The sequence below is a fragment of the Porites lutea genome, chromosome 6, assembly GCF_958299795.1.
Source record: "Porites lutea chromosome 6, jaPorLute2.1, whole genome shotgun sequence".
Taxonomy (NCBI): domain Eukaryota; kingdom Metazoa; phylum Cnidaria; class Anthozoa; order Scleractinia; family Poritidae; genus Porites; species Porites lutea.
In genome coordinates this window covers 30,040,076-30,067,685 of record NC_133206.1, presented here as the reverse complement: position 1 = coordinate 30,067,685, position 27,610 = coordinate 30,040,076, and the positions used below count along the sequence as shown (strand labels likewise).

General features: G+C 38.5%; 2 protein-coding genes and 1 long non-coding RNA gene across 3 annotated transcripts in view; all 3 read left to right on the top strand.

The window, feature by feature from the left end:
• The first annotated feature begins 696 nt into the window (after positions 1 to 696).
• On the top strand, positions 697 to 3,208 carry LOC140942365 (uncharacterized). Its single transcript, XM_073391320.1, has 4 exons — positions 697 to 824; positions 972 to 1,048; positions 1,306 to 1,360; positions 2,489 to 3,208. The coding sequence occupies exons 1-4, from the start codon at positions 726 to 728 to the stop codon at positions 2,621 to 2,623; spliced, it is 366 nt and encodes a 121-aa protein (XP_073247421.1). The 5' UTR covers positions 697 to 725; the 3' UTR covers positions 2,624 to 3,208.
• Positions 3,209 to 5,737: 2,529 nt separating this feature from the next.
• Positions 5,738 to 27,610, top strand: part of LOC140940039 (uncharacterized) — a 40,342-nt gene continuing 18,469 nt past the window's right edge. The window contains exons 1-2 of the long non-coding RNA XR_012166291.1: positions 5,738 to 5,844; positions 7,504 to 7,663. This is a non-coding gene — a long non-coding RNA (uncharacterized lncRNA). The remainder of the gene's footprint in view (positions 5,845 to 7,503; positions 7,664 to 27,610) is intronic.
• On the top strand, positions 12,714 to 26,398 carry LOC140940709 (uncharacterized). The gene is made up of 6 exons (XM_073389674.1): positions 12,714 to 13,200; positions 14,476 to 16,217; positions 17,026 to 17,112; positions 21,924 to 21,928; positions 22,868 to 23,599; positions 25,118 to 26,398. The coding sequence occupies exons 2-6, from the start codon at positions 14,524 to 14,526 to the stop codon at positions 25,555 to 25,557; spliced, it is 2,958 nt and encodes a 985-aa protein (XP_073245775.1). The 5' UTR covers positions 12,714 to 13,200; positions 14,476 to 14,523; the 3' UTR covers positions 25,558 to 26,398.

The following is a 27,610-nucleotide window of genomic DNA, read 5'->3' as shown; positions in this document are numbered from 1 at the left end:
AGTTATTTGCAGTGAACTATGACAATGGAAATCATTTTAAATCAGCTCTGTGCCTGCCTTCGCCCGAGGTACCACAGGCCGGGTGGTACTAGTATGATGGCCTGTGGGAACATCATCAAAGAGGATCAGTACTTCGGTACTTTGGAATCTCGAAAAAGCCCGCTACTCCCTTTGCCCATTTCCTATCGTATGCCCTTTATTTGCGTCAGTAGCTGCCAAAAAAAAGTTTAATAAGGCAATGGTAATATTTAGAACAAGTAAAAAGAACACTGAAAAAAAAAAAATGGAAAAAAAATTGTTTGCAAGAAGATGGGGATGGAAAAAAATTTTTGTGGAGACATATATGTTTTAAAAAATGTTTGCATAAGACAATTTCTCATCCCCCACCCCACCAGGGGAATACGGCGGGAAAACGTGATAGCCGTTGTCATTCAGTACTACGAAGTTTTAACGAGAATCTCGTAGTGGAAAAACGAGTTATCAAATGTTAGAAGTTTGATCATTTTGCGATCGGTAGAGGGCTTAAGCTCCTTTAATAAAGATAACGGTGCTAACTTTTCTGGTTAATCAAAAGTAAAAAGAAGACTTCCGGCGTATGTATTCTTTGAGAATACGTGAAAAAACTTTTAGTCAAATCTCGTACTCGTGCCGGTGCAGTCTAAAGGTCTCTAGTATAAAATTCAATACACAATCAGATTTCAGTTCATTATTCTCAACCCTGCAAAATGAGTGCACAGCACCAACAGCAAGATGCACATAATGGCCTGATAAGAAATACATGGGTTCCTGGAAATAATGGAATTGTGGACAGCCTAGAAAATGAGGTGAGTTTTGTCACTTCTCGTTAAGCTTATCAAGACAAGCCTTTTTTTAGTTTCCTACTTGTTCTACAAAAAAACTTAACCTTAAATTTTCGATTTCTGCTTAAATCAGATCATTCAATTGATGACTGAGTCTTTTTCCATATTCAGATTATTCCTCATTACGGGATTTCCGAGAGAGGAATGAAAGTTGAACAATGTACGGAGGAAAACAATTTTCCAATAGGGTATGTAAACAGTGATGTATCACTTAATGTTTTCACTGTATATTGTTTTACAAGAGTAGCGAACTGAAAGTGTACCTGTTGTTAGAACAATTCGATCAATGATCAACTCACACACTCACTTCTCACACATTATTTTCGCCATTTTGTACTTTTAATTTTTTGTCTCGCGGCTGACACTGGCTGAACCAGCCGAGTACTTAACTAACAGGATAAGAAAAAATTCAAAATCAATCGACTTTAATCTTATTTGTTTTCAGAAGGGGAGAGTCCAGTCAATGTTTCAACGATCTCGAGACTTCTTTAAGTGGACAGGCGAGTATCTTATCCCATATTAATTCTGTTATATTAGTAACTATTAAGGAGCTGCCATAAGTTCTTTCTTCATAGTCTGTTGAAAATACATGCAGCTCTCAGCAGGAACCGCACAAAGGTTAAAGAATGTTACATATCGCAATTTAAGAATTTGCTGTTGACTTTTATGGAACTCTAGACCTATAATATAAGGTTGAAAGCTCGGTGCTTTGTTGGTTCAGTTAACCCATTCGCCCCTGAACCCGTGCCCATAGCCCGAAAAATTTCCATGAAAATCTTGTGTCACTACCCACCTACCTTTCCTTTCATCTAATCCTAAGATCCTAAAAGCTTTCCCAAAACAATTTCCCACCATTATGAAGGCTACTAAATGCCCAGCAAAAAAAAAAAAAAAAAAAAAAAAAAAAAGATGGAGGCAAGAAAGGCGAAAAAAGAGGACAGGAGAGAAAGCGAAAAGAAAAGGTCAAGTGGACAATCTGCTGTAAACTGAACAGCTCTGTGGTAATTTTAAGCTCTTTATAGGCAGACAGTTACTAGAAAGCCGCACGACTAGCCTCAAAACGCGTTATTCGACAAAATCCTCAGCGGTGAATGGGGTTAAATATGAAATGCACGTTATCACAGCTGATGGCCGGTCTGGTTGCAAAACATCTAAACGAACAATTGCAACAACAAAAACAACAAAACTGACAACAACGTTGTGGGCCAAAACCGTATTCAAGTAAATTTAGTTACTGACAGGCCATCTTCTCTTTAATTTCCTTTTTTTTAATAATAGAATTTTAGAGCATAAGCCAAGGGAAGATCCAGGATTTTTTAATCGGGGGTGGCTAATACCAACTGGCTACCAAACTATACTTTGATTTTTTTAAGTAGCCCTTCGGTTGTTCAAAAACATGGCGATTTAGGAAGGATAAATTGGAGACCGTAACAATGCACCCCCCTCCCCCCCTTGGATTTAGGTAATCATTTTTAGCAGCATCTCGGACCAAATCACCCTGCGAGCAGAGCTAATAGAAAATGACTTTCTATGCTTCTACCAACAATTCCAATACTAGCTAGGGCCTAGTTTTCTCCAATGCAGGCATAATTAATAACTGGTGTTGTTGTATTCTCGCTTTATTTCAGGTTCGAAGTGAGAACCTGAACATCAATATTGATGCAAGGTCAAGAAATGTGCTGAGAAAGAGGAACATTCTTCTTCTCTGTGCAATAATAATGATAATGATTATAATAATAATTGTGTCAATAACAAAATTGTAGAATCTGATTGGTACTCAGTAGCCCTAATTTATTGCTTAATTTGGCTGGTGCAGCTAGCATCAGAACTATCCAATTTGACATGTGTTCGATTAGAAGGTGCTTGTATTAAAAATAGGACAGAGCAAATCGGGCAATTGAACAGCCAATAAAAATCGAGCGTAAAATGTTGCTGCCCAATAAGGTTTAACAAATTACTGTAAAATTCCGAAAATAACTGTCGGAAAAGAAATAGGTGATGCTTAACTTGAGTATTTTGTGGCGGATTAAACATTAATTAGAAAATTTACATTTGTAGCGCATAGAAGTCAGATTTCGTGACATTAGATTTCACAATAATAGACAAAGTCCGAGTATATTTACGATATAAAATGATGTAACTGCATGCATTTTCTCATGCAGGCTAAGGTGAAAGAACGTGCGATTTTGTAATAGTCACTCAATTTAGATACATGACAATGGGAACTTTTACTGTACATGTGATTAATGTAAAAATACTGCCTTACGCAAGGATAGTAGAAAAAACCTCTGTATACTTAGAATGAGTTAGTTGATCATCCGTTGAGTTACGTTGATCGTTGATCGTTGTGTTATTACGACCGTTGAATATGTGAGAATTGTACTTCGCAGCAGACTGTTGGATTGGATTAAGGTGATTCCATAGTAAAAGAACCTAACATAGATTTTAGCTAAAACTTGGTACACTGATGTAACAAGTCAAGAAGATGATAAAAAAGTAATAAAAAGTGGAGGTCACCGTGCTCGTTTTGACGTCACAATGCTGACAAATACGGCTATTTAGGACCCTTTTACAAAAACCGCGGGCAGGGCAAAACTAGACAAAAAGGAGAAATTTTTTCGATGATGCATGTGACATCACACAGAATTTGACTTTAATGTATTGTTTATCCGCTTACGTACCAGAAAAATGCCTTTTAATGCCCTTGTTTTTACTTTACGCTCCAAAGTAGAATTAAATTGGACGCGCGCTTTTCGACCTGTGATGGCTCAATCCGTACAATTTAGTAAAATTGCCAAAAAACTGAACATAGATTTGTGCCAATTTTTTTCTCATCGAAAGGAAGCACTGTCCTTATTAAAATCATGAAATAAAAAATGGGGGTCACCGTACTCGTTTTTGCGGTAGAGCTGCAGAAAGTGCGCACCAAACGCATTTTCTCCGATTTTTGAGAGAGGACTGGGGCGAGTTTCAAAATAGAATGTATGTGAAAGGGGGAAGAAAGTATTAAAAAATCCGTTTTTACAGAATTTACATCGAGATATCACATTTAGGACACAATGTGATAAAGAAAGTGTTTAAATGAAAATCAAAGTGAGTAAGCACAAGTTAAACATCCACTATCGAGGTTCTCCGAGAGGAGGTCGAACTCAGCCACACGCGTACTGCTTACGTTATGCACATTCCCAACACACTGAGTCTCACCTTGGCAAGAAACAACAGCAAGCAAAAATTCCAATAGCGTTTCTTTTCAGTCAACTCCATTTTAATAATATTACTTCACATGCTCTTTTTTACGGCGGCCATCTTGTTATGCGCAGTAAGAGATGCGCAGTGCAAAACTAGGGAATCACCTTAAATGGTGTTGTTACATCGAAAGATACAGTCCTCTTGATTTGTTTGAACCAGCGAGCGGGGTTATAAGAATTCCGCATCAATAACCCCCTCCATGTATAAGCCCCTCTAAAGCCCCCCAAACTCCGAGACAGTTACGGTAACGCAAAATACCCTTCGCGATCGCCTCTTCAAATATGATAAGCCCTCCGGGGCGAATATTCTTTGAAACTGTCCTCAAATAATAATAATAATAATAATAATAATAATAATAATAATAATAATAATAATAATAATAATAATAATGATAATAATAATAATAATGATAATAATAATAATAATGATAATAATTTTTTTAAATTTTTTTTAAAATAATTAATAAAATAACTTTATTCATAGATTCAAAAAAATAGACTATTTACAGATTCAAGAATATGAATATTAAAATATATACCTTATGTACATTCTTCTTGTGTACGAAAGAGAATTGTCGTAAAATGACTATCTAAAAACTACTAATAACAATTATAAAAATAATAATATAATAATAATATAAATATATAATAATAATAATAATAATAATAATAATAATAATAATAATAAAACAAAGCAAAAATGATCATGATATAGTAACACATAATTCTTTTTATTTCCAAAAAACTCTTACGTGTGCCAAATGACTGCAGTCAAAGAGTGTCACAGTTTATTGCTCCTTTGCGTAGTTCACTTAGATTTCCTTTATTTTTTCGTGAGAAAAGTGTACCTTACCTATTATTGGCATTCCCTTACCTTTGAACTGAGTATTGCGTTTTCAGCAAAGTAATTTGCGGTTGTGTTTTAAGTTTGCTTGCCTGAGTTTTAGAAAGACCTACGTCTTCACGGCGAGTATCAGTAAAACCTTACTGACATACCTCTCCTGCCCAATCGATCTTAAGATGCAAATTTCCTTTAAAGCATAAGCCCAGCCGATTTAGTAATGCAAATTTTCCCCCGCATAAGCCCCTCCAAGTATAAACCGCTCCATTAATAAGCCCCTCAAAAAGGGCGTTTGAGAAATATATGCCCCGGGGCTTAATATTTGTGGAATTTTACGGTAGTCGATGCTAGCAAATCAAAACCAAGAAAAAATCTTCAGTGAGTAAGTTTTCGAGCTTTTGTTTGGGACATTTAATGTTAGAAAAAATGTATTTAAAATAATTCACGAAAATAGTTTCTCCAAAAATTTATTGTAAGCCATCCTTTTGCTTTGTAAGCTGATGTGATAAGAACTTTTGTAATTTTAAACATAAAGAGGCTCCTGAATTAAATAATTATTGTAAACTTTGTTGAGATTCCATTCCCTTGGGTGAAAATCCTTCTCAAACAGGGGTACAGTGAAATACTCTTTCACGCAGTGTCGAACTAAAAACAAAACGACGCCATAACCGCGTTTCTATCTGCCAAATAAATAGAGGCGAAATTTTGAACAGAAAGCGGAAGTTTCATTTCTTCACGCGCCCGCGAAATGATAATGCCTGCGGTCATTTTCCCGCCTCTTTTGCTCACGTCGACACGTCGTCCTCGATTATTCCTTGCGTGCGAATGTAGATTTCCGATTTCAGTTCAACAGTCGATTTCACATTTCGTAAATCCTTCTGCCAGAAATTGAAAGGTAAGCAGTATATTTATGAATTTCTGTAGTTGTTGTTGCGATTTACTTAGACCGAACAGTTTCGAATCGCAACATGTGTGTCATGCTTAAGCTTACATTTTAAAATTTTAATTCATGTAGCGCAGCTTTCATCGACTCGCGTCGCAAAGGTCAAATTTGTCTTCAGTGGTTATTTTCTGACGTTAACTGCCCAAAGAAGATATTCAACCGTTTAAGTCAAGGACAAATTTAACGGAGATCCACTTAATATGTTTTAAGCACATGTAAATTTCACGCAGATACGGTTGAACATAATAGACTGCACATCATGCGCTTACTCTTCAAGCTCATTTAAGCTTAAAGTTTGTCACTTAAGTTAAATTAGACCAAAATTATGTAGTTCCTTAAATTACTTAAATAGAAACCCTGCATGGTGGTTAATGATCAAATATATATAAAAATTAGCGAGGACATGTCTATGTTTACACGCACATATAGTTGACTTCCGCGCTAATATGTTGGACAAAAGCCGAGGCCAATATGGCCGATTGTGTGACACAGAAACACCATATTACCTCGAATAAAAACAGCCGGGGGTGAATATTATTTTTTTTCCCCACCAATAGGTGGCGATTATTCGAGGGAGGCGATTATTTCAAATATTACTCACTGGAAGTCGTGCACTAAAATATTTTGTTTTATTATCCCATTAAAGTAAAAAAATTATCATATCAAATAGACTGAACACGGGCTTTTTAAGTGTTCCAAATTTGATTCATTGATTAATTTTCAATGTCAATAACCTGGGCATCAGAGCTTGAATCATCACTGATCAGCTTTGCTGAATAAAAGAAAGGAGAGGGGTGGGAGGGGGGAATTATTCAAGGGAGGGGATTATTTTAAGTATATCCGTCAAGGAGAGGTGATTTTTCAAGGGAGGTGGTTAATCGAGAGATGCCTATTATTCGAGGAAATACGGTACTTTGCTTTCATTAAAGAGTTACCCCCTTCTCCACCCCCTGATATTACCTCAAGGTGTACATAATGTAGAAATGCCACTGATTAGTTTCAGCTGTGCAACTGCATAAAATCATTTACATACATTGTACAATTCCTGCTCACAGGGAGAGTTAATTATCCATTCACAAAACATTTACATCTGTGTGCTTAGTTTAATAATAGTAGTGAAACTTGGTGCTCATCGATTTTATTGTAGCTTTATTTTATTACCTGATAGATCTTAAAGTTTAAGATAATGATCCATGGTTTTACCTGAAAAATAGTACAGCCGAACCTAGCCTTACGGCCACCTCAGTAATACGGTCACCTTGTTTTTTGGCCACTCTTTTTTGGCCTGCCCGGCAAAACGCCCACACATTTTCTTGTAAAGAAACCCACTTTAATACGGTCACCAGTTAATACGGCCAAATTATTTTGGCCCATTGGTGACCGTATTAATAGGGTTCCACTGTATTGATATTATCAAGATAAATTACTGGAAGCAAATATAGCTGCGATGTTTACTTTTCATAGCCTTACATTTCAGACGTACCCTCAAGTCGCACTTTCAAGAGTATGCGACTTGAGGGGACGTCTGAAGTTCAGGCTATAATTATAAGTCATTTCCATCCTAAATACCAGTGTATTAATTGTCTTACATTTAATTTGTTTACATTACAGAGCTCAGATTAGGCCTGGTCATTTGAGGTAGTACCTTCAGTCCATACAGTGTCTGTGATGTTGGCTTTCTGAAAGCAAAAGTCTTATTTTGATGGTGCTCGGACTTTTCAGTGAGGACTGGTAAACATCAACTAAGGACTGCAGCATCAAGGACGAGAGGGTAGGTTATTTATTTTCATTAATTAATGTGTAATTGTTCATTTAATTGTTCATCTTATAATTCTGGTAAAAATTAATGTCGAAATTCTGTGTAGACTAAGCCAGAGAGTGTCATTTAAAAGCCTCAAATGGCATGAGGCAGACCACTAGGCCTTTTACAAGCTTGGATGAGAAGTTGAACTCACAAATGCTGAGAAACAAATCCAGCTTGTGGTGTGAGAACGACTTGAACTCAGGACATCAGTCCAGTGCATTGACAACTCAAGTCCTTTCCCTCCTGTAGGTGTCATGTAGCAGCTCTCCTAACCCTAAAAGCCAATTGGTTCGATACCCTAACTGTGAAACAATGAGAAATAATGATAAACAATGATGTGTTATTGTTTTTTGCATCCAATGATGAAACAACTTATGAGCAGCTCCCACTTTACTGCTCCTGTGTCTCTTTGATTGACCCCCCCTGCCCAACCACATCAGTTATATTTCTAAACCAAATAATGCTTTCTTTTTGCTGTTTTTATTAAACATTACAATAATAATTATAATGATAATATTCCTGAGCAATCCAAAACCTTTCTCAAAATTTTTTTGATACCCTGAGTTATTGTTCCTTGTATTTATTCAACTGTTATACTTGCCCATGCCAGTGCAACTTATATGATGATGATGATGATAATTATTACCATGTTATCATTATTATTATTATTACTATTATTATATATTACTATTACAATTATTATTATTGTTATTATGATTATTATAATAGCAGAGTTTTCATCTGGATGCTAAAAGCTTAAAGAGCTGCACAGGGTACCCAGCTTAACCTATGAGCCTAGGAGTTAAAGAAATATAATCATAACAATAAAAATATATGTATAAAGTATGTAAAAATATCTATACCTATTTTTGTACTCTAAAAAATCACAATTCAATCGTCTTTCAATTCACGAATCAAAACTTGGTCTAAGCTAGATTTAAAAAGAAAAAAAGTTGGAAAATACAGTCAATCATCTGTCAAGTCAACTTCAAATGTCTGGGTAATATTGAGCGTCCCTGACAGCACTGCATTCTGCGTTCTTTGTAGAACCTTTTTACTTCTGCTCCCCACAATCTCGTACATTATAGTGTCCATTTCCCGATGATGATGATGTTGGATTGTTTCACTTCGTAACCATGGAACTGCTGCTTTAATTCCCAACGTAGGGGGACATACTTTACAGTCTTCTCTTTGCTCTTCTTCTCTCTGTGTAGTGTAGTGACCCGCTTGGTCTTGTGGTTGACGATTCGAGCGTCAACTCTGTTGCATCTCACATTTTCATGATCTACAAAAACTGGCACGTCCCAATAGGCTTATACGTCATCCGACTCGTATGCAAGCCTTGGCTTGGCCGGAGATTACCAGGGAGGAACTTCATCTATGAGTCCCAGATCATGTAGCATCTCATAGAAAAGTACCTTTAAAGCAGAGTCGTGTCGGGAAAGGTACATGTACTTGTTCTGTGCAAGCAAACCACACCCAGACAAGATGTGAGCCACACTTTCTGGGGCCTTACCTTGCAGCCTGCACCACGTCTCGCCCTCCGAACTTGTATGGATCTTCTGACTTGCATATAATCGAGTTGGTAACAGTTGCTCGTACAGCTCAAACATGCTGGCGATTGTGTGTGTTGGACAGGACTTCCACTCTGTCAGCCACCAAAAGCATCCACTAGCGCTCAACTTCTCGTCCTTTAACCTAGTTGTTACTAGACTTCCCTCCCATCGCTGATTTCTTACTTCCTCTTTTGGCCTCTGGTACTTGACACTTCTGCAGTTCCATCTTGGCTTTACGTGGATGTTCGAGATGAAGCTCGACACCAAGCTCCTCCGCGAACCCAGACGCTTCTTTAACCACGGACCTCCGTCCCATTTCCTCCGCTCGCTCTTCAAACTCCCGCGCCATTTGTATTGCCGGGTCTCCATTACAATAGAGTCTAACCGCACTCTTAACCTTCGTGGCTTTATATTACATCTCTACCGAACGTAAACCTCTGCCTCCCTTCTCTCGCGGTAGGTAACATATCAGCCACAGGGGTGCCTTCCCCCGTTCTCAATAACAATCTGCTGAGCTTTCTTGTCGATCTACTGTGCATCTATTATCGGCCAATGTTGCGTCCACATAGGATAACCAAGCACGGGCAAGGTAAACTGCGTCCCGTAGAATGCAAAGATGGATTGATCGATCTGAAGATGTTTTTGCAGAATATCCTGTTTGTGTGATTTCTGTGGCTGTTGGTAAACGACGCATATTTCTTTTAGTCTTTGTTATGCTTGACCCTAGAAGGAGAATATTTTAATTCAGTAAACTGTAATAGAGAGTTTTGCAGTCTGTCTTCAGATTAACTGTCGATGCATATTTATTTTAGTCTTTGTTGTGCTTGATCCTAGAAGGAGAATATTTCAATTTAGTAAACTGTGATATAGAGTTTGCAGTCTGTCTTCAGATTAACTGTCTGTTTCCATAGACCCAGAGCCTCGTTGTTCCTCGTTGAACTAGGACTCATCGGTTCTGGAGTGGGACTTATGTGATTTTTCACAAGATGAGTACCAGGACTCACCATAACTATTTGTAACATAATCACTGTGCCATTAAGGTTGTATACGAGGACGGGGGCATTGGTTGGCTTGTCCGGTTCTCCCTGCAAACTTGTAAAAAGTAAATGTACTGAGAAGCTTCTCATTTTACGTCGGAAGCTCAAAATAGTCATCATCTGTCTAACATTTTTGAGGCCGACATCGCACTCATGTTACCACCTTCTCTCCATCATTGCTCCGTTTATTTAACGCGTATTTAAAGCCATTTTTAAAAGCTACAAGGAAAGGACAGAAGTTGATACAAGGAATCGACTTTTTTGCTACCTCTTGCACGAAAGGTCGCGCGCTATCGAACCCTGTCAATCGTTGCTCCTTGTTTTTCTTTGGCTCGAAATGTATCGCTAAGCGCATCTTAGTGTTTCGCCTCTTGTTTATTTTTCACTGGTAACCATTTTTTTCAATGCTGAGTTTGAGGTGATGTTTCCGTCTTAGCAAAAATCTGGTAGCAATAAACAGGTTTGATTTCATTGATGACGCCATTTTTTCGCGCCACTCACCAGTATCTTAAGGTAACGCCTGGAAAAAGATATACTCCACTCCCGATAGCTCGAACCCTCGCAAACTTGAGCCTCACGCTATCTCGAACCAAAATCGACTTCCCCCTGAATTCCTTCATACATTTACTGTAATTTTACCCTCGGTAAATCGAACCCTCGATAACTCGAACCTCTCGCTATCGCGAAGTATTTTTTGTTTCCCCTCAGATCATTTCTATATAATTTTACCCTCGATAACTTTAACCATGTTTTGAGCCCTTAAAAACCTGAAAAAACAGTGTACTGGTGTCCGGAACATTGAATTTTGAATTTCTCATTGACGTGTGGTAGGCTTATTGTTAGTAGTGGATGTTTTTTTTATCTAACGTGAATAGCTTTACTTCTCAAAACAGTAAAATGCATGCTCTATTTAGGCTATATTTTGCTAAAAAATACGTTACGTGTTGATTTTTAACCTAGAAGTATCGTTCAATTTTCACTAAACATTAAAATGTTCACTGTACATTAAAAAACTTGTTTTTTTTCTTAGTTCCAGCTATTTTTTTCGAATTCCCGATAACTCAAACTTTTTCGATTTCCCTTGAAGGTTCGAGTTATCGGGAGTCAACTATATTTGCATTCAGCTTCTACCAGTTTGTTTATGTTTTCAAAGTAGTCTTTTAAATCGCATAATTCTCAGTTAAATTTTAGATCAGTATCTACTTTCGCTGTTGCTTAAAAAATCGCCACCATCCAAGTAATTATTTATTGACGTTTCATACACACTGTACCCTTCTATAAAACTACTAAGACTGATTTTTTACCGAATTTGTGGCTAGTTTGCCATCGTTTCTCTCCTGCTGTTAGCATTTTCACACCCAACCTTTTTTGTGCTCCGTGAGTACCTACATGTATTAAGAAAACGAATTCCACGCTGTTCGTGTTTTTGCTAGGAAACGTTATGCTCTCAGTAAGTGCCTGTTGTAATTGACGATAATTTGTTTGTGAGCCTGTATTAATTTGTGATAATTATGATAATTTCTTTTGTGTTAAAAGCGGGAAACGTGGCCTACTTCATAGAAATGGTGATGTGAGCCACAGATTGAATTAAAAAACCAATACACCTATCAAGTAAAGTGATATTGCTGTAGCGTTTGCCCGATTTAAGAACCTTGTTTACTCTTACCAACACGCTGTGTGAAAGTAATAAAGCAGCACTAATTTGCCGATCTAAGTTTGCGTTCATTGACGCAGCGATCCGTTGCAGTTCTAGAGGTGCATTCCATCTGACTTTTTCTTTGTGTCTATACTGAAATCCGTAACCTGTTGAATGTCTTATCCGCACGATCTCCAAATCTCTTTAAAATTCACTTATTGAAAAGTGCACTCTGATGAGGTTCGGACATCGCTTAAGGTCAACGTCAATCAGTGTTAGTGCTTTTGTTTTTTTTCTTTCCAGGTTTTGTTAACTTTCGCTCGGAGCTCTGTTTACTTTAACCCTTTATTCTCTGCCAGAATTAAAGAGTAATTTCAAATTTAGTGGTAAAATTAATCCTCATGCCAAAAGTGTGCCAGTGAAGTACTAAGGAGATGTCGTTCGAATGGTTTCAGGGTTCTGTCTCCAAGCTGAAAAATCATGATACCAAAAACGCTCTGATTCTCCCCAATGTATTATGTAACAGGGCTTAACCCTTTAAGTCCTAACAGTGACCAACATCAATTTTCTCCTAGCGATATCCGTAGATTGTCAAGAGCAAAGTCTATGAGAATTAATAAAATGATCACAGAGACAAAAATCTTTGATCTGTTATCAAATTCTCTCAACTAATTCTTTAAGGAAATGTATGGAGATCAGTCTGGAGAATTTGTATGTGGATATTGGGACTTAAAGGGTTAACCTACCTGGCCCTATTACCGTCGTGATTCCTGTCGATTTGCAAGACCTACATCTATCTCGAAAAATCGTGAAATAAAATGGAACGGAATACCCTACAAATGGTTAAAATAAATACTCTTCGCTGAAAACATACTGTAATTAAAGACCTTTAAGGAAAGCCCATCCTTGGCAGGTTATTGGAAAGGGATATTTACGGCGAAATTGTTGTAGGGGCCATTGGAGGAGCGGGAGATCCCCCTTATACACCAGCTTTTGCATTACCGCCTTCTGATTGGCTAGAAAATAGATTCTGGTCAATCAAACAGCGGGATTTCAAACGATTTTGGATCTGGTTACCTGCCGATTTGCTGCCCGATAGTCTCCGAGGGACGAGGGAAACTTGTTTTCTTGAAACATTACGATAACTTTGCACCGAATTAGTGTCCCATTCTCAAGAAAGTTATAATGTTAAGCTTCGGCCGTGGACACCCTTGCATCGTATAGAAACCTGTGACCCGCGAACTGAGGACTTTTACGGCTTCTTAAGCCAGATTGGTATATAGAACTCTTGACGCTTAGTTAATTTACGGCAGCAGGTCTGAAGGTAAGCAGAGAAACATGAATTATCCTGAACGTGGCAAGGTGAAACGCGTCGGCAGTTTGCTTAAGTGTCTGTGCTGGTACCACACCGGAATGAAATGGGAATCTGTTTTACTTCGGCCACGCTGCTGAGCGATGATACAGGTTATGCGTGGGAGTAGGCCCGTTTAAAAATGTTATTAACGGACGAAATAATAATTTGAAAGAAAATTGAGAAGCTTAATTGGTTAGTGTTGTTTTTTTCAAGTGTCGAGTTGGTTAAAAATTATCGTGTCGAAGTTAACATTTTGATCGATTTAAGTAAGGAAATATAACAAGAAAAGTTTCTCCATCAAGTGGAACTTTTCTTAATCATGAAACTTTAAGAAATCGCGTATTAGATGCTAGAATCCCAGAGTGCTGACGGTGTTGTATTGATGAGCAGGTTTCAAAGAATGCAATTAAGTATCAGCTACGATTGAATCTGAAAGGCACCCTGTCATTCTGTTCTTGTAAACAACACAATTTCGTCCGAGCAAATAGTTCGTTTCAAGAATATAAGGTGAAAAGAAACTTTGGGAATGAAAGTTTTAAAAGAAATGGCTGTTTTACAGTAGTTCACTGTTAGCTGAGTTTGCAATACGAGAATCATCTAGACATCTCCTACAAACTAAAGCATTAGATCGTTAAACTGCAGTAGACATTTAGTTATTAAGGTGTAACATCTAATGCTTTAAGTCCGAGATAAACGACCGCATTGGAAACATTTTCTCAAATTCTGTAATATTTGACGGAAATATTCAACAAAAATATTCGAAAGAGGACACCGATTCAAAATATCACGTGACACTGAAGGACAGCTGCTAAAATCACATGATGCGCAGGTGGAAGTGATGTTTGTTCGCGCTTTGTTTTTATGTCTTTTATTTTTGAGTGCGATTCTTCAATGAATTTTTTAAAAATGATTTTTTAAAATTTTATTTTTGTGCAATGTTGCCCCGAAAATCGGAGTATGAAGTATTCGTTAACCTTGCTTAACGGTCACACTAATTAGTAAAACCATCAGACTATCTGTTTTTGCTACCTCGGGAGCCATTTTGCTTATCTGACTGCGTAGGCGGGAATTTGAGTGTTTTCATTTTTATTTGACAGCTCTAGTCGCTTTGACAAATGCTAATCTCCTAGCGCTTATTTGCCCTCATATTACTTTCATAACAAAACCATTCTTTTGCGATGTTTTTCATTTCTTAGCTACTTCAGCACAAAGACAGATCAGCACAAGTCAGCAGTTTGTTTAGCATGAACTCGACGAAAGCAAACCAAATTTTTCAGTTTCAAGAACAACACAGCATCGAATGCTCTAACCATCCCGACAAAACATCTCTCAAAGAAAAATCTATCATTGGGACTTTTCAAAGTGAGACTTCATGTTTACCATACGGTCGTAATTTTCTCGAGGCGAGCGCCGGAAATGTCTACGAAGATTCGAAAGAGGCAAGCAGTTTTGGCGGGAGTTTCGGTCACGCCAACACGGATAGCATTTTCTGGGGCGGGAAATTTGGAACACATGGTTCTGACGATACACAAGTCGTTCCAGACTTCGATGACTTGTTAGAAAAAATTCGTTCTGACATCAACAGAACTGGTGTTTCAAGGGAATCGCTTGTTGCCGAGACCGAGTGCTGCAGCGGTCGGGTTCACTTCGACTCCTCTGGTCGTTCAAAAATAAGGAAGTCCGAACGCGACGAGTTAGAGATTTATTTCCCCTGTGTGTTAACTCCTCTTCCCGTGGATCGCTTGTACAGCACGCTTGCAGATGACGCAACTGTGTTCAAATTTCCAGTGTCTTCCATCGAAAATTTTGCCAATGACAAATCGAAGCAATACTTGTCCAGCGAACATGACTTAAACGCAGATGAAATTTCTCACAGTTTAGATTCGTTTGCCAATGTCAGCGTTCTTTCATTTTCAGAGGGAAGTGAAACAAAATTTGTTAAGTCGGATGTAGCATCTACCGAAGCGAGGATTTCGACGGGAAGAAACGGACATGATTTCATCGAAGAACAACAGCAATTCTTGGACACTGGCCAAACGTGCATTAGCGAGCAACAGATTTTACCTCTCTCTACCATGACTATAGGAAATAAACTTAAATTTCAAAATTCTATTACAAGTGGTTCTTGTCCGGAGGCGATACATGTAGGCATCCCTCCACTGGACCAAAATACTCAGTCCAGTGGAAAGCAGTGCGAAAGCCCTTGGCAAAGGTCTCAAACTATCCACGACCCACTCGTTCAGTCGAGTAACACGTCAACCTCCGCAGAGTATCTTGAACTCTCCCAAAGTGTAAAGGTAAATACAGATCCCTCTTTAAATGTATTTCCAATGAATAACTGGGGAAACTGCGTCAATTTTGACACCCCCGCCAAAAATCCTTCCTTTACCAAAGACGAGTTTGTCGAAGGCGGTGAAGCTTCCGTTGAATGCAGTCGTTTAGGATTCCTCGCGCCTCCACCTATTTCCCCGAGAATTGACAATGCGTCGATGAATCTATGTGATAATAAAGCAGGACAGGAGGAAGAATCGTCGCTTTGTGGAAACTTTGCTGTGATAAAAACCGGAACAAATTATGAAGACAGTGATGAAACATTTTCGATAAAATTTGCAAACAAAAGATCAAAGAATCGTAACGCGAAACCAATAGGGAACGAGCGAGGTACCTCTTACAGCTGCAGTTCCCGCGGTTTTCATAACAATCTGGAAAAGCAGCGGCGAATTAACATGAAGGCACGGTTTCAGAATCTGAAAATGGCCCTGCCAGAATTGTCAGATAATCAACGAGCATCAAAGATTGCCATTCTGCGAAAGGCTTTGGAGTGTATTGGAATGCTAGAGAAAGAATCTGTAAAACTGGAATACATAAAGCGAACAGAAAAGCTCAAAAACATCGAATTGTTAAATAAGTTACAAAAGATAACCTCAGGACAATGTTAGTCTGTACTTGTACTTTTAATTGAGGCTATCACGTGAAAATGAAAAATAGTAATGACAGAAAAAAATTACAATCGTCACCACAGTAACGTTTTCTGGAATATTCAGTCGTTATTAAAGTTGTCTGTAAAACCCCGCAGGCTCAGTACCCCCTCGCATTGCGCCTAACGAATATTGAAAGGCAGTAATTCGAATAGCACTTGGACGTCCGTCTCATCGTCTGTTTTTATTGCAAGAACGTATTTTGGTAATGAATTCACTGTTTTCTTATACAAGGACACCGTTGGCGGACCCGGCAAGCAAACTTAGATTCAGGAAAGAAACCTTTTTTGTGGCAACAATATTATTTCGGCATTGTGCGAGGTGAAATCATTTGTGCGCCCGCAAAAAATATAATTTTTGGTCGCGTAAAAATTAGTTACATGATGTGTTTATATATATGTTTTTGACCATCGCCAATACCCTTCTCTGGCCTGCGGTAAAGTCAAAACGTAGAGGAATCCACGCAGACCGAGTGGCCTTTCTGATTAAAATGGAAAATTGTGATAATCACATCATATCTCGGTGTAATAATTTGCGTATGTGAAACCCTTTGCGGCAATTTCTTGCGCTATTCAATAATTTTGCGAGATTTCCTAAAAGAGTTTTCTGTTTTAACATTTTTTGATGGGGTGTTAACATCATACCGTTATGAGTGTCACACATTTTGTATTTGACATACTCCTTTTTTTATGAACGTTCCTCAATGAAAAGCTCCATTTTTTTGGGCTTGATTTACTAAACTGACTCCAAATATTACGTTCATTATAGTACTACTGTCTTCACATACGTAACCTTGTACTGTCCTTCAAGAGACTTCGAGTTCAGAAAAAAACGCCAGATTATTGCCCGTCTGCGGTTAGGTGGTACCCTCCAGGGGTTCTCGATCGGTTTCTCCAGGGTCTGGAGTGGTATTCTCAGGATCCGAGAGTTGACCGAATCACAGGCATTGTGGGATTTGCGAAACGTTTACTTAACGTAATACGGAATTTAAGTGGGATTCGCCAAAATTTTAACCTGATTTCGAGCCCAATGTTAGCAGCTTCCATACATTCTCTTTTACGTCGTCGCGATTTTCCGGATAGCGATGACAAAACTTCGGGATGCGGAACTTTCGTGAAAAAGGAGCGAGAATACGGGATGAGGACCCCCCTCCTTCCAGCCCCTCCAAAAATCTCTACCCGGTTCAGCAATAGGGATAAACTTATACCGGTATGTCTCTCATTAGAACGAACATTGCTGTTAATATGATGTTAACGAACAAGAGAAGAATCTATTGCGAGTGAGAATTATAGTAAAAAATGAAGAAGAAACGGCGCGGAACGAACTAAGACGTTATCATTTAACGTCAACCCTATGTTTGACGAATTTTTTGTGAGATTATTGTAGCTTTTTCTTTGCAGTTGATAAATTTTCCAAAACCTTTAGAATATTATGCATGTCTCTTGCTGTGCTGTCAACAAAACGGGTTGATTCCGACTCTCTTTAACAGTGAGTCGTAATGCACCTCTAAATTCTCCGAACATGGGTTAAGGTGATTTCCTGCTTAGCGGAAACAGGGGCGATTATTTTAACCCTGTTAAAGTTTCTTCCAACTTTATTGTTATAGTATAGCTAAAACCAACCACTGTTTGACTTAACATTTAGGTGGATAATGTGTAGTTTTTGTCTTTTTATTTAGGATTTAGCCAAAATAAAGTTACAGTTCGTTGAAGCGCTTGCCCCCTCGCCCCACTCCCGTCGATTAAGGGCCTTCCTTCCAACAAGCGCCACTCCTTTTAGTCGAAATTTGAAATAAGCGCGCAGGCGCTTATTAGAATAAATACGGTACCTGAATGGTTGTGTAAGGCCATACGCTCAACCGCGGTCCGACGTTTTCGGTCCTTTTTTATCATTCTGTGGGATTTTTTTCATGGTGAGGTGGAAACCTGATAAAGGATTTATGAAGTATCCGGTGGATGAATAAAGTTTCGGCCTCAGCTAGCTAGATCAAAGGCTTTGTTCACTCTATACCAGATACCTGTTGCGCTGGTACGCAAACCTTATCGGATAGGGTTTCTGCTCACACATAAGAACGATGATTTCGGCGCGATATCTATAACGTAGCGCCAAGGCTGCCCCACGCCCATCTCGAAAGTGGAACATTAGATATCGGATAGGTACTGTTGCATACTTCGGTCGTGACATTGTGAACGGGTGTTCGGACCGTAGCGGAAGTGAATGAATTGGAGTGAGGACTGAAATCCACTAAGACGGACGTAAATATTCTGGAGTGAGGACTGGGAATGATCTCCCTTTCTCGGTCTACCGCTTCGGCTCGATGTTCGATGAGCGAGAGTGACTTATTCCAGTTCTGTGTAGTTGCTTTGAGTAGGTTCTTAGGAGTGCCGATTCAAATGTAAACTATCATACAGTACCGCCCTGTCTTGTTATTGTGTTGTTTAGTTTCTTATTTGCTGTTTGTAGTCTCCCGGTACACAGCCGTTTTTGCTTTTGCTTCTAACATGATATTAAATGAGATCTTGAAGTGTGACCACTTAAATGGAAGCCGGCGGGAATAATTCGCCTGTGCCGCTGTGAAGTAACCGATACGAAATATGGTAAGAAATATGAAAAGAAGGCGCTTCTTGGTTTCTCGAGTTATTTTCCTGTTTGGAAAGCCACACTCGCTTACTGCTTAGGAAAATCACGAATTGCTATGAGTTGGAAACAACGCAGCACCAGAAATAAGGAAAAAGGTTTTGTAACAAAGAGACAATACAATCCCATCTTGCAGGTTGACGTTTTATAATGTTCTTTTTTTCTTTTTGTCTGACAACTCTGCTCTTATGACCGGTCTCCATCAGGCTGCCACGTACGGCAACAATAGCAGGAGAATTTTGAGAACAATAGTACAAATAACTGCAAAAACAATCACCGCACGTTTCTTGTACATTCCGGTTGATTTCTTTACCCGCTGTGTCTGCTCAAGTGCAACGTAGTTACTTTTACCGAGATCATCACGATCTTCAGCTTAATGTTCCTATGAGTTTCCCCCTTCTCCTTACAAATGTCTGTTCAACTCGTCCAAATCCTCTCTATTTTTAAAGACAATCTAAGTACGTTTTAGGGGGTCTACTGGTCCTCGTTTTACACGGGTTGGCGTTCCTAGACAAGCTCGTTTTTGTGTCTGTAGCGATGTCCCGCAAGATTGATTCTTCTTCATCTGATTCCATATGAAATGAGGAAATGTGAGTATGGACACGGTCTGTGACTCACGTTAGAAAATGCCGTTCTTTTTTTCTAGTTGGACCATAACCTCTCTCCATTCTTGACAGCTTCATGTCTGGCTAACTTAACGACTTTAAAAGTGTTCGAAAGCTTCTCCATCATACTGACCTTTCCTTAAACGTCTTCTCGGTCTTTTTTTGAGTCTTTGTTTTTCTCGTTTGCTCACTGAATGTGTAAAACAAGCCAGAGGTACTCTTTTTTTCAGTAAGTTTCCTTTATAGTATTGTAATTAAGATCAGAAACAGAAAAAAACACCTGTCGTTTTATCAAGAAATTTTAATGTGTCTAAGCACTTACGCGGCGCACCGTGCTGATTTTTGCACAGACGGAAAAAGGTTACGTCGTGAGTGAGTCCTTCAGCAGCCGAAAAAACGGAATCCATGTCCGCGGTTGAGATTTCGACGCTTTGTGACATCTTTTGCGTTCAGGCTTTATGCGATGATTTTCTTCTTGAGGCGTTTTCAAACAATAATGAAGACGCGTGCCGCTCGCAAGCAGTTTGGATAAATATAGGCTATGAACACGATCATTATCATCGTTATTCTCTTATTGTTTTTGTTATTATTATTATTATTATTAACTGCATTTAATTTTGTATAATACTCTCTTAAAAACAAAACCCACCATTTCAAAGTATTGCTGAAAAGGTTTCATTTGAATGGTCACACCATTCGATTTTGCCCACAGTCCACTAAAGACGACATTGTGGGTTTTAATAACTAAGTGACTCAAGCCGTGAAAGGGTAAAGATTGAATGTTGCTTTTTGTACTCGTACTCCGATATTGTTGGGAAAGCCACTCAATACAACTTTCGAACCAACACCTTTCGATTCCAAACGCGCTCAAAGGCTCACCACCCGCTAAATGGTGCTGGCAGCTGAGGGTTGAGTTTTTCTGTTCAGTGAAGGAAAACCATTTACGAGCATCTACCGTAATCTGCCGCTTTTAAGCCCTGGGATTATACGTGTTATAACAGGTTTGAGGGGCTTATCAGGGGCACCCAACGACTGTTTTCTGTGAATTATCTGCTCGGAGAAGCAAATATCGCCTAGAACTTTCCGGTACTGAGGTCGGCTAAAAATTTCTAGATGTCCGTTTCACTCATGTACAATTTTCGAAGGCTTATCTAATAAATTCCTACGATGTTCTGAAGTTTACTTTTCCCTTTTCACTTCCCAAGTTAGGCTATTTTTCGTCGAGTGAAAGGAAACCTAAAGTTTTCGGATTCAAAAACACAATGGAGAGAGAAGTCAGAAAATGTCTCACTTTCGTAACACGTCAAATTGTATCTAAAATTTTCGGGAAAATAATACTCAAGCCCTTGTAATTTGGAAAAGACTCACATTTCCCCTAGGGTGACCGAACTGATACAAATTTTATAGCGACGCTTAGAATGCATTTCTAGACATCTAAAAGTACTCAGAATAGCCTAAAAAGTGTTATCAATGTATTTAGGAGGAGACCGTCGTTGGGTGCCCCAGGGGGCTTGTGACCGGAACAGGAAAAGCGCTTCGAAACAGACCGCTGTAGCAGTCACTGAGCAGTGCTGATCAAAATACGTTTTGCAGTTATTGGTTTTAATAAAGGTGTTTGCGAGAGATTAATCCGAGCGGTTCGCTGATCCTGAGCATAATTTACTTGCTTTTGAGTGACAAAACTCTCCGTAAAATAGTACTGGATGTCGTTCGCGCCCACAAAAATAGGGACTGTTATGCAGTCTATTAACTACAAGAGTTCATCATTTACTCTGCGGTTGAAAGTGTTAATAACTGTGTTTTTTTTTATAAAGAATGGGTAATGCTTTTCTGGCTGGTGTGTGCTATATGCCCTCTTGGTACTGTCCACCAAATAACAGACGGTTTTAGGTATTACAGTTAGCAGGATTTAACATGACTTTAAAGAGAACACGGGTTAATTTGTTAAACAAAGATTATCTTAAGGAAAATGGGAATTAAATTACAGTCCTCTGATTTTTTTTCTTTTTTTAATAATGAAGTTTCCAATGCCATGTTTTATTTGTTTTGAATCTTGTTCTCATTATATTGTGATGGCGCTTTCATCTTTGTGTACACGCTATTTTATTTCTCCACTTAAACTGGTGGCTGATGTCATCTTTGACTGGGGCACCTGTTTCGCGAGGCTTGCCCGTTAACAAAAAAAAAAAAACAAGGACAAAAGAAACGCGCTTCGTGATTGATGGAACTCGTATCCACAAACGACATAACCATGGAACAGGGTTTTGACACCACTCGAAATGATCTTGAATCGTGGCAAGTCGGAGGAGGGCTTCTTTAAGAAAGTACCGCCCCAATGGTTTGTGTTCTCTTCGAGCACTTTGACATAATTTCTATCCCTCTCGTATTGAGTCCAGTCTCAATTACCTCTGTTGATAATTATAGGGACGGTTAGTTTCAATCCAAAGAAAATTATTTCAAAGGGAGGGAATCTTGGCGTTAGAAGTATTTTGCGCGTAAATCTAGTGATTATTTCTTTTGTCGACGTTTTGGATTTGTGTGACTGTCTGGTATAATCTTTTTATTAACGAGAAATTTTATAAAACTTATTAACCTCTGGATACATTGCCAAAGTAAAAATTAAAGGCAAAACGCGGTTTTAGCACTACTTGTTAATCTTAAGCGGCTAAAGCTGTCTTCGGGGTGTAAAGCAATTAGAGGTTGCAAAAATCACAAGATCTTAATCTCACCTCCTTCAAGCTTTTAACTCATTACTATTTGACTCACAGCACAAAAATGAAAAAGTGATATACATTTCTACTGACAATGTATCTCGCAAAGTAGTCATTTCCTTTTTGTTTTATTATTACTATTTGTAATATTATTTACTTCAGTTTATTTTATACTTGCGATTTACGGCAGCGAAAGTGTAAATAAATGCAAGGGAAACGTGTTGGGGCGAGTATATAAAACTGTCAGTTTTAAATGGCAGTTAGAATAATCTCAACAGGTCGCTGTATAAGCACGCGTTTCATGGTAAATGTTAACTAATCCTCACCGGTCAACGGAGTTAGTAATTCTAACAAAAAGACTGGTGGCTCTTTCTTTAGCGACACATGAAACCACCCCCGCATGTGCTCGCCTTACCCTCGTGTCTTAATTGAAATCGCGCCCACCGGTTTCAAGTAAGTTGAGGTTATTGGAGCAATTATCATGCAACAGACGTTGGTGCGAGATTCAAACGTTTAATCGTTGTTTGGACTTTGATTTAGTGTACGAATCTGGCTTCTTGCTGGACGGTGACCATAAGCTGCACGCGTGCGCGTTGTGTGTTCCGGAACGCGCGCTATCGTTTTGACAGTTGTTTGAATTATCTCGTTATCCTGGAGGGTTGGCCCGTGGAGGGTTATTTGAATTTTCATTGTTTACCCGTGAGCCCTTTAAATACACGTGCATCTATTACGGCTTTATTCATTTGCAACACATCGTAGCAGCCGGCTTTTCAGACTCGACCTCCATGCATCTCATCTCAAGTGAAAAGGAGGAGATGAATTGCTTCTCAAGTCTTGATCCGTTATCTACTTCTTTTCCGCAATTAAGCATTCCCCGAGAAAAATTTGAATTTCAATGCTCGCAAGATTTTTTGCCTTCGTTTCCTTTCCCAACCCCACCGACCTCTCCGGTGGAATTCTGCAGCAGCTGCCGAGACGTAACTACAGAGGTGCGATTGCATCCTGCCTTGGGACCTTTAGGGGAGATGAAAGAAACTTCAGAGGATGAACTTGAGGTCGATGACCTTGCGCTTGGCGAATTCGCGCGGGAATTTGGTGGACCGCACGTCAAATCTCCGGCCATTGTCAACGACATAATGTGGAGTGGGGATCGAGTGAAGAGGCCAGATTCTACGACAGATTTCTTAGCTCGATTTAGCCTTTCGTCTGCTTCGCCCTACTTCGAACCGCCAGTCGCTCACACGTTTGTGGAGTCCGAAGATCTCTTTGCCTTCTCGTTGTTGAGTCATTGCCAAGACAGCGAACAAACCGACGATGTTTTTGCGAGATCCGAGAACGGTGGCGTTACCTTTGATTTACCAGTTCAAGATCAGTACACTTCTGACACAGGTATCAGCTAATCTTTTCTTTTTACATATTTTATACATCTTTCTGTAACTATCACTTTTTTAAGCGCGAACTAGTCATGAATAGCGTAGCTTTTTTAATTTTCGTTGCAGGTCGCGAAAGAACATAGCCTCATAACACAAAATATTTACTCGCGAATGAATGGAAATTTCTACTTGATTTGTTGTTATTTTGGCTATTTGTTTTGTCACGTGTCTTAAAGCATTTTCTAATTCCCTTTAATTATCTTAATTTGCATCGCAGTTCAGTTCCTCTGCACGGTAATCATCGATACTTTCTCTCCCATTTATGTCGATTAAGAGCTACCTCGTACATTCATTCTCCAGCCGGACAAAACTCTAAATGGAACCTTTCAGCTGAAAAGCTTTGCCACTCAGTATATTACAAAATTGTGCTCGAGATCTTTCTTGAATTTGACTTTGGTCACTCTTGGGAGCAAAAGATTTAATCCGTCTCTATTTTGCATTATTATCTCCTAAGAGGAGCTCGAACAATATAATACAACTAAGACAAAGGAGCTCATCCTTGCAATGAATCAGTACCTGCAGTCGGATAACCCATCCAAATGTATTTCTTATTGTTTTCAGAACACGAGGAAACTTGTTTGTTTGTTGTTCAATTTTTATACTTTTCCTTTTTCTAATTCTTTTGCTTTTTATCAAAAGTAGTTTAAAGGATAGGGACTTGTGCATGTTCAGGATACGTAGGGAGCATTTTGCTTACTTCTGTGTTAAAAAAACCCCTGTAAATAATAAGCATGTAAACGTCTTTTGAAGAGGAAAACGTCTGACCAACAGTTTTAAAACGTGCCAAACAATTAAGCCTCAGTTAAATAATAGCTGCCTTTTGAATTAAGTGATATACGTATTTCCAGTCTGTTTTTAATAAACCACATCTTTCATTAAGGTTTCTTTAAGGAAAACATTGAACTATTTCATGGATTTTGATGCTTCGAGATAAATTTGCGAAAGTTCTATTTGAAACATAACCTCCGATGTTGATGCAGTATAGCCGCTTTGTAGTGATTCCTTCTGTGTGAAGTTTTATGAAGGAAAACTGAGTGAAAAAGCGATACATGCAGCTGCTTTCTATGTGAAACGGGCATCGAAGTTTGTGATATGATTTAGCTGTTTTAACGAGCGAACCGTTCCGTTGTTTCAAAGTATTTTATCAATCGATAGTTGAAACTTTTTTAAAGTATGTTCCAACGCTAAAAAGGCCTAATCGCGTGGCTAACTTTTGCTTATAGTTTAATGCTTTCTTGCTGTGTGAAAGAACTATTGTTTTCCTTGGATCACTGTTAGCCTGTTGCTCGCAAAGAACCAGTAAGACCGTTTTTTAATCGTTAGGAGAACTCATGTCAGTTTAGGCTTTTGCCTCTTCTAAATCGGTCATCCGATCCTTCAAAACATTTAAACGGCTTTTAGTTCTTAAGCGAACGTGTTTATGAGAAATATTTGGATGTTTTTACCAAAGAAAACCTTTCTTGTTGTTTGACAGATGAGGACGAAATCGATGTTGTAAGCGTCACAGGAGACAAAACAGTGAAACATTCCACCAGTACAAGTCGTGACACCACAAGCAAATTAACGAACGACGGGAATATACCACCAAGGGAACTACGGTCAAGGAAACCCGACAGTGAATCTTTAATGCAGGAAACCGATGAAGGGAATGCTCGCATCTCGCACAACGACCTAGAGCGAAAAAGAAGGAACGATTTACGGAACCGTTTTCAGTGTCTTCGCAAATGCATTCCTTCACTGGAAGAAAGCGAGCGGGCAGCGAAGATTACCATCTTAAGGAGGGCGTCAGAATTAATTCCTACATTGCAGAAAGAGGAAGAGAGATTAATAGCTCTGAAAAACGACGAAAAGAAAAGGAATGCTGAACTTTTAAGTACGCTCATGAAGCTCACAAAGAATAACAGGAGGAGATGATTAAAAAATAATAATAAATACTAGAACTATATGGTATAGAATTTATAGTAAACGCTTTTTGACTTCCAGGCTATTGTTTTTAAGAATCTTTTTTGAAAAAGCTAACTTATAACGAATAATTTTGACATTTGGGTTTTGTTTTTGCCAAATTAACATGCTTAAAGTTTATTTTCTAATAACTCACTTTCAAGTATATTTAGCCTTTTTTGGCCACAATGGTTACATTGTTTTCAAAACATGTTTTAGGTAAATTAACTTTTTGGATATATGTTTTAACTGTAAGGCGTGAACATAACCTATAAAGCTCCTTGGCCCGTTTTGCCCGCATTAATTGTTTCTATTTTCCCTTACGCAATGTTCTTGTATAACGTTCAATTTAAACCATATTCGCTGTTATAGGTTCCTTAAATGTCGGACTGTAATATACATAAAGCTAAAAGCTGTGTCGTTTGAAATACCTTCAAATGGTGAGCAAGTTAGGGCATATAGTTCAATAATTTTGTCAATGACGATAACTAAACTTCAATTTTCAAAAGCAACGATATTCGATAAACAAAACAAAGGCCAAGCCTTACCACTATAAAGTACAATTTCATACAAGTTGTCATCAACTTATTAAATTATCCGCATGTAGTTTGTTACAATTTTCCAAAATTTTGTCCATCAATTTCCTCGCTTGTATTTGTTTTGTTTTGATATTTGAGTCATTTTTATCGGTCCTGAATTCTAAATTTCTTTAAACTGCGTGAAATAGCTCTTTAAATCGTCTCATTAGTCTACATTTATTTTATTATCCTATTGCCTTGGCTTATGTATCAGCTAAATGGATAATAAAGAAAAGAGATCTGAGTGCTATTAACTGACACTTGTGAATTTTGCACCTGTGATTGCTATTAAGGGGGTCCGCTAGTTTAAGCGACAACTTTGAGAAATCCATAACCCAAGACGAGCTTAATTTACAGTTGAAATTTATGGCTTCTTTTGGGGTGCATGAAAGCAAGAGAACGCGCTTATAGCTAACATAGACATAGCTAACATGTCTGCCTCTGGCAAGTTGAGCTTAGATACTTAACCTCATTGCCTTCCGGCATTTTTTTTTTCAACCCCGTGACTACAGGATCGCCTTACATTAGAACAACACTGCTCAGAACAAAGATAAATTTCATTCTGTAAAATTTCAAAAATAAGGTGAATCTTTCGAAATACTGCCGAAGAAATTTCATTTGAATGGACACGTCACGTAATATCTTTTAGACTCAAAAGTGAAAACCAGTATCAATATAAGGCTTCACTCTGGCCACGTGCTGCACTAGCCGTATTGGGTGGCTGTTAATTGCTTAATTGTCCACTTCTGGGAAGATAATATACCTTGTTGACTTTCTTTTTAAGATCTGGTTATTTCCCCTTTTTAAAATCCGTTAACTCCAAGATCGCCTTACATTAGAACAATTTTGTCACAACAGATATAAATTTTAAGCTGTGAATAATATCGAAAAAACAAACTTTACTGACCATCCTGCCATGACCAAGTAGGTTTTAACCCTTAAAGCCCTAAGAATGATCAGCGTCAAAATTCTCCTTGTAATATCAAAGCTTCATTAAACAGATATTCATAAGTCATGAAAATTGAGGACATGTTCACAAAAGATGAATCTAATTGATACTTCAAATAATTCTTCTCACTACTTTTATTGAAATTGTATAGGAATAACAAACGCGAATTTGAATTTGAATATTAGAGTTTATAGGTTTTAATTGATTGTTTGCATCTTAGACTGATATCTGTCTTTAGACGCGAAAGGAACCCTCAGCAGGTTCCTGCTCTAACCACCCTACTTTGACCACTTGCTGAAGTCATTGTTATCTTACCAATCTCCAGCTTGTCTGCCCAGCGTGCAAAGAAAGTAGTGTCCGATAGCCCGGGGCTAGTGGATTTTGCTATCGGGCTAGTGAATTTTATTCTTAACTTGCCCGACGGGCAAGTGAAGTTTTTGAGGAATTCAAATTACAGAAGAACTGTGAAATCAATTCTGCTCATCAAAAAGTTTTTGGG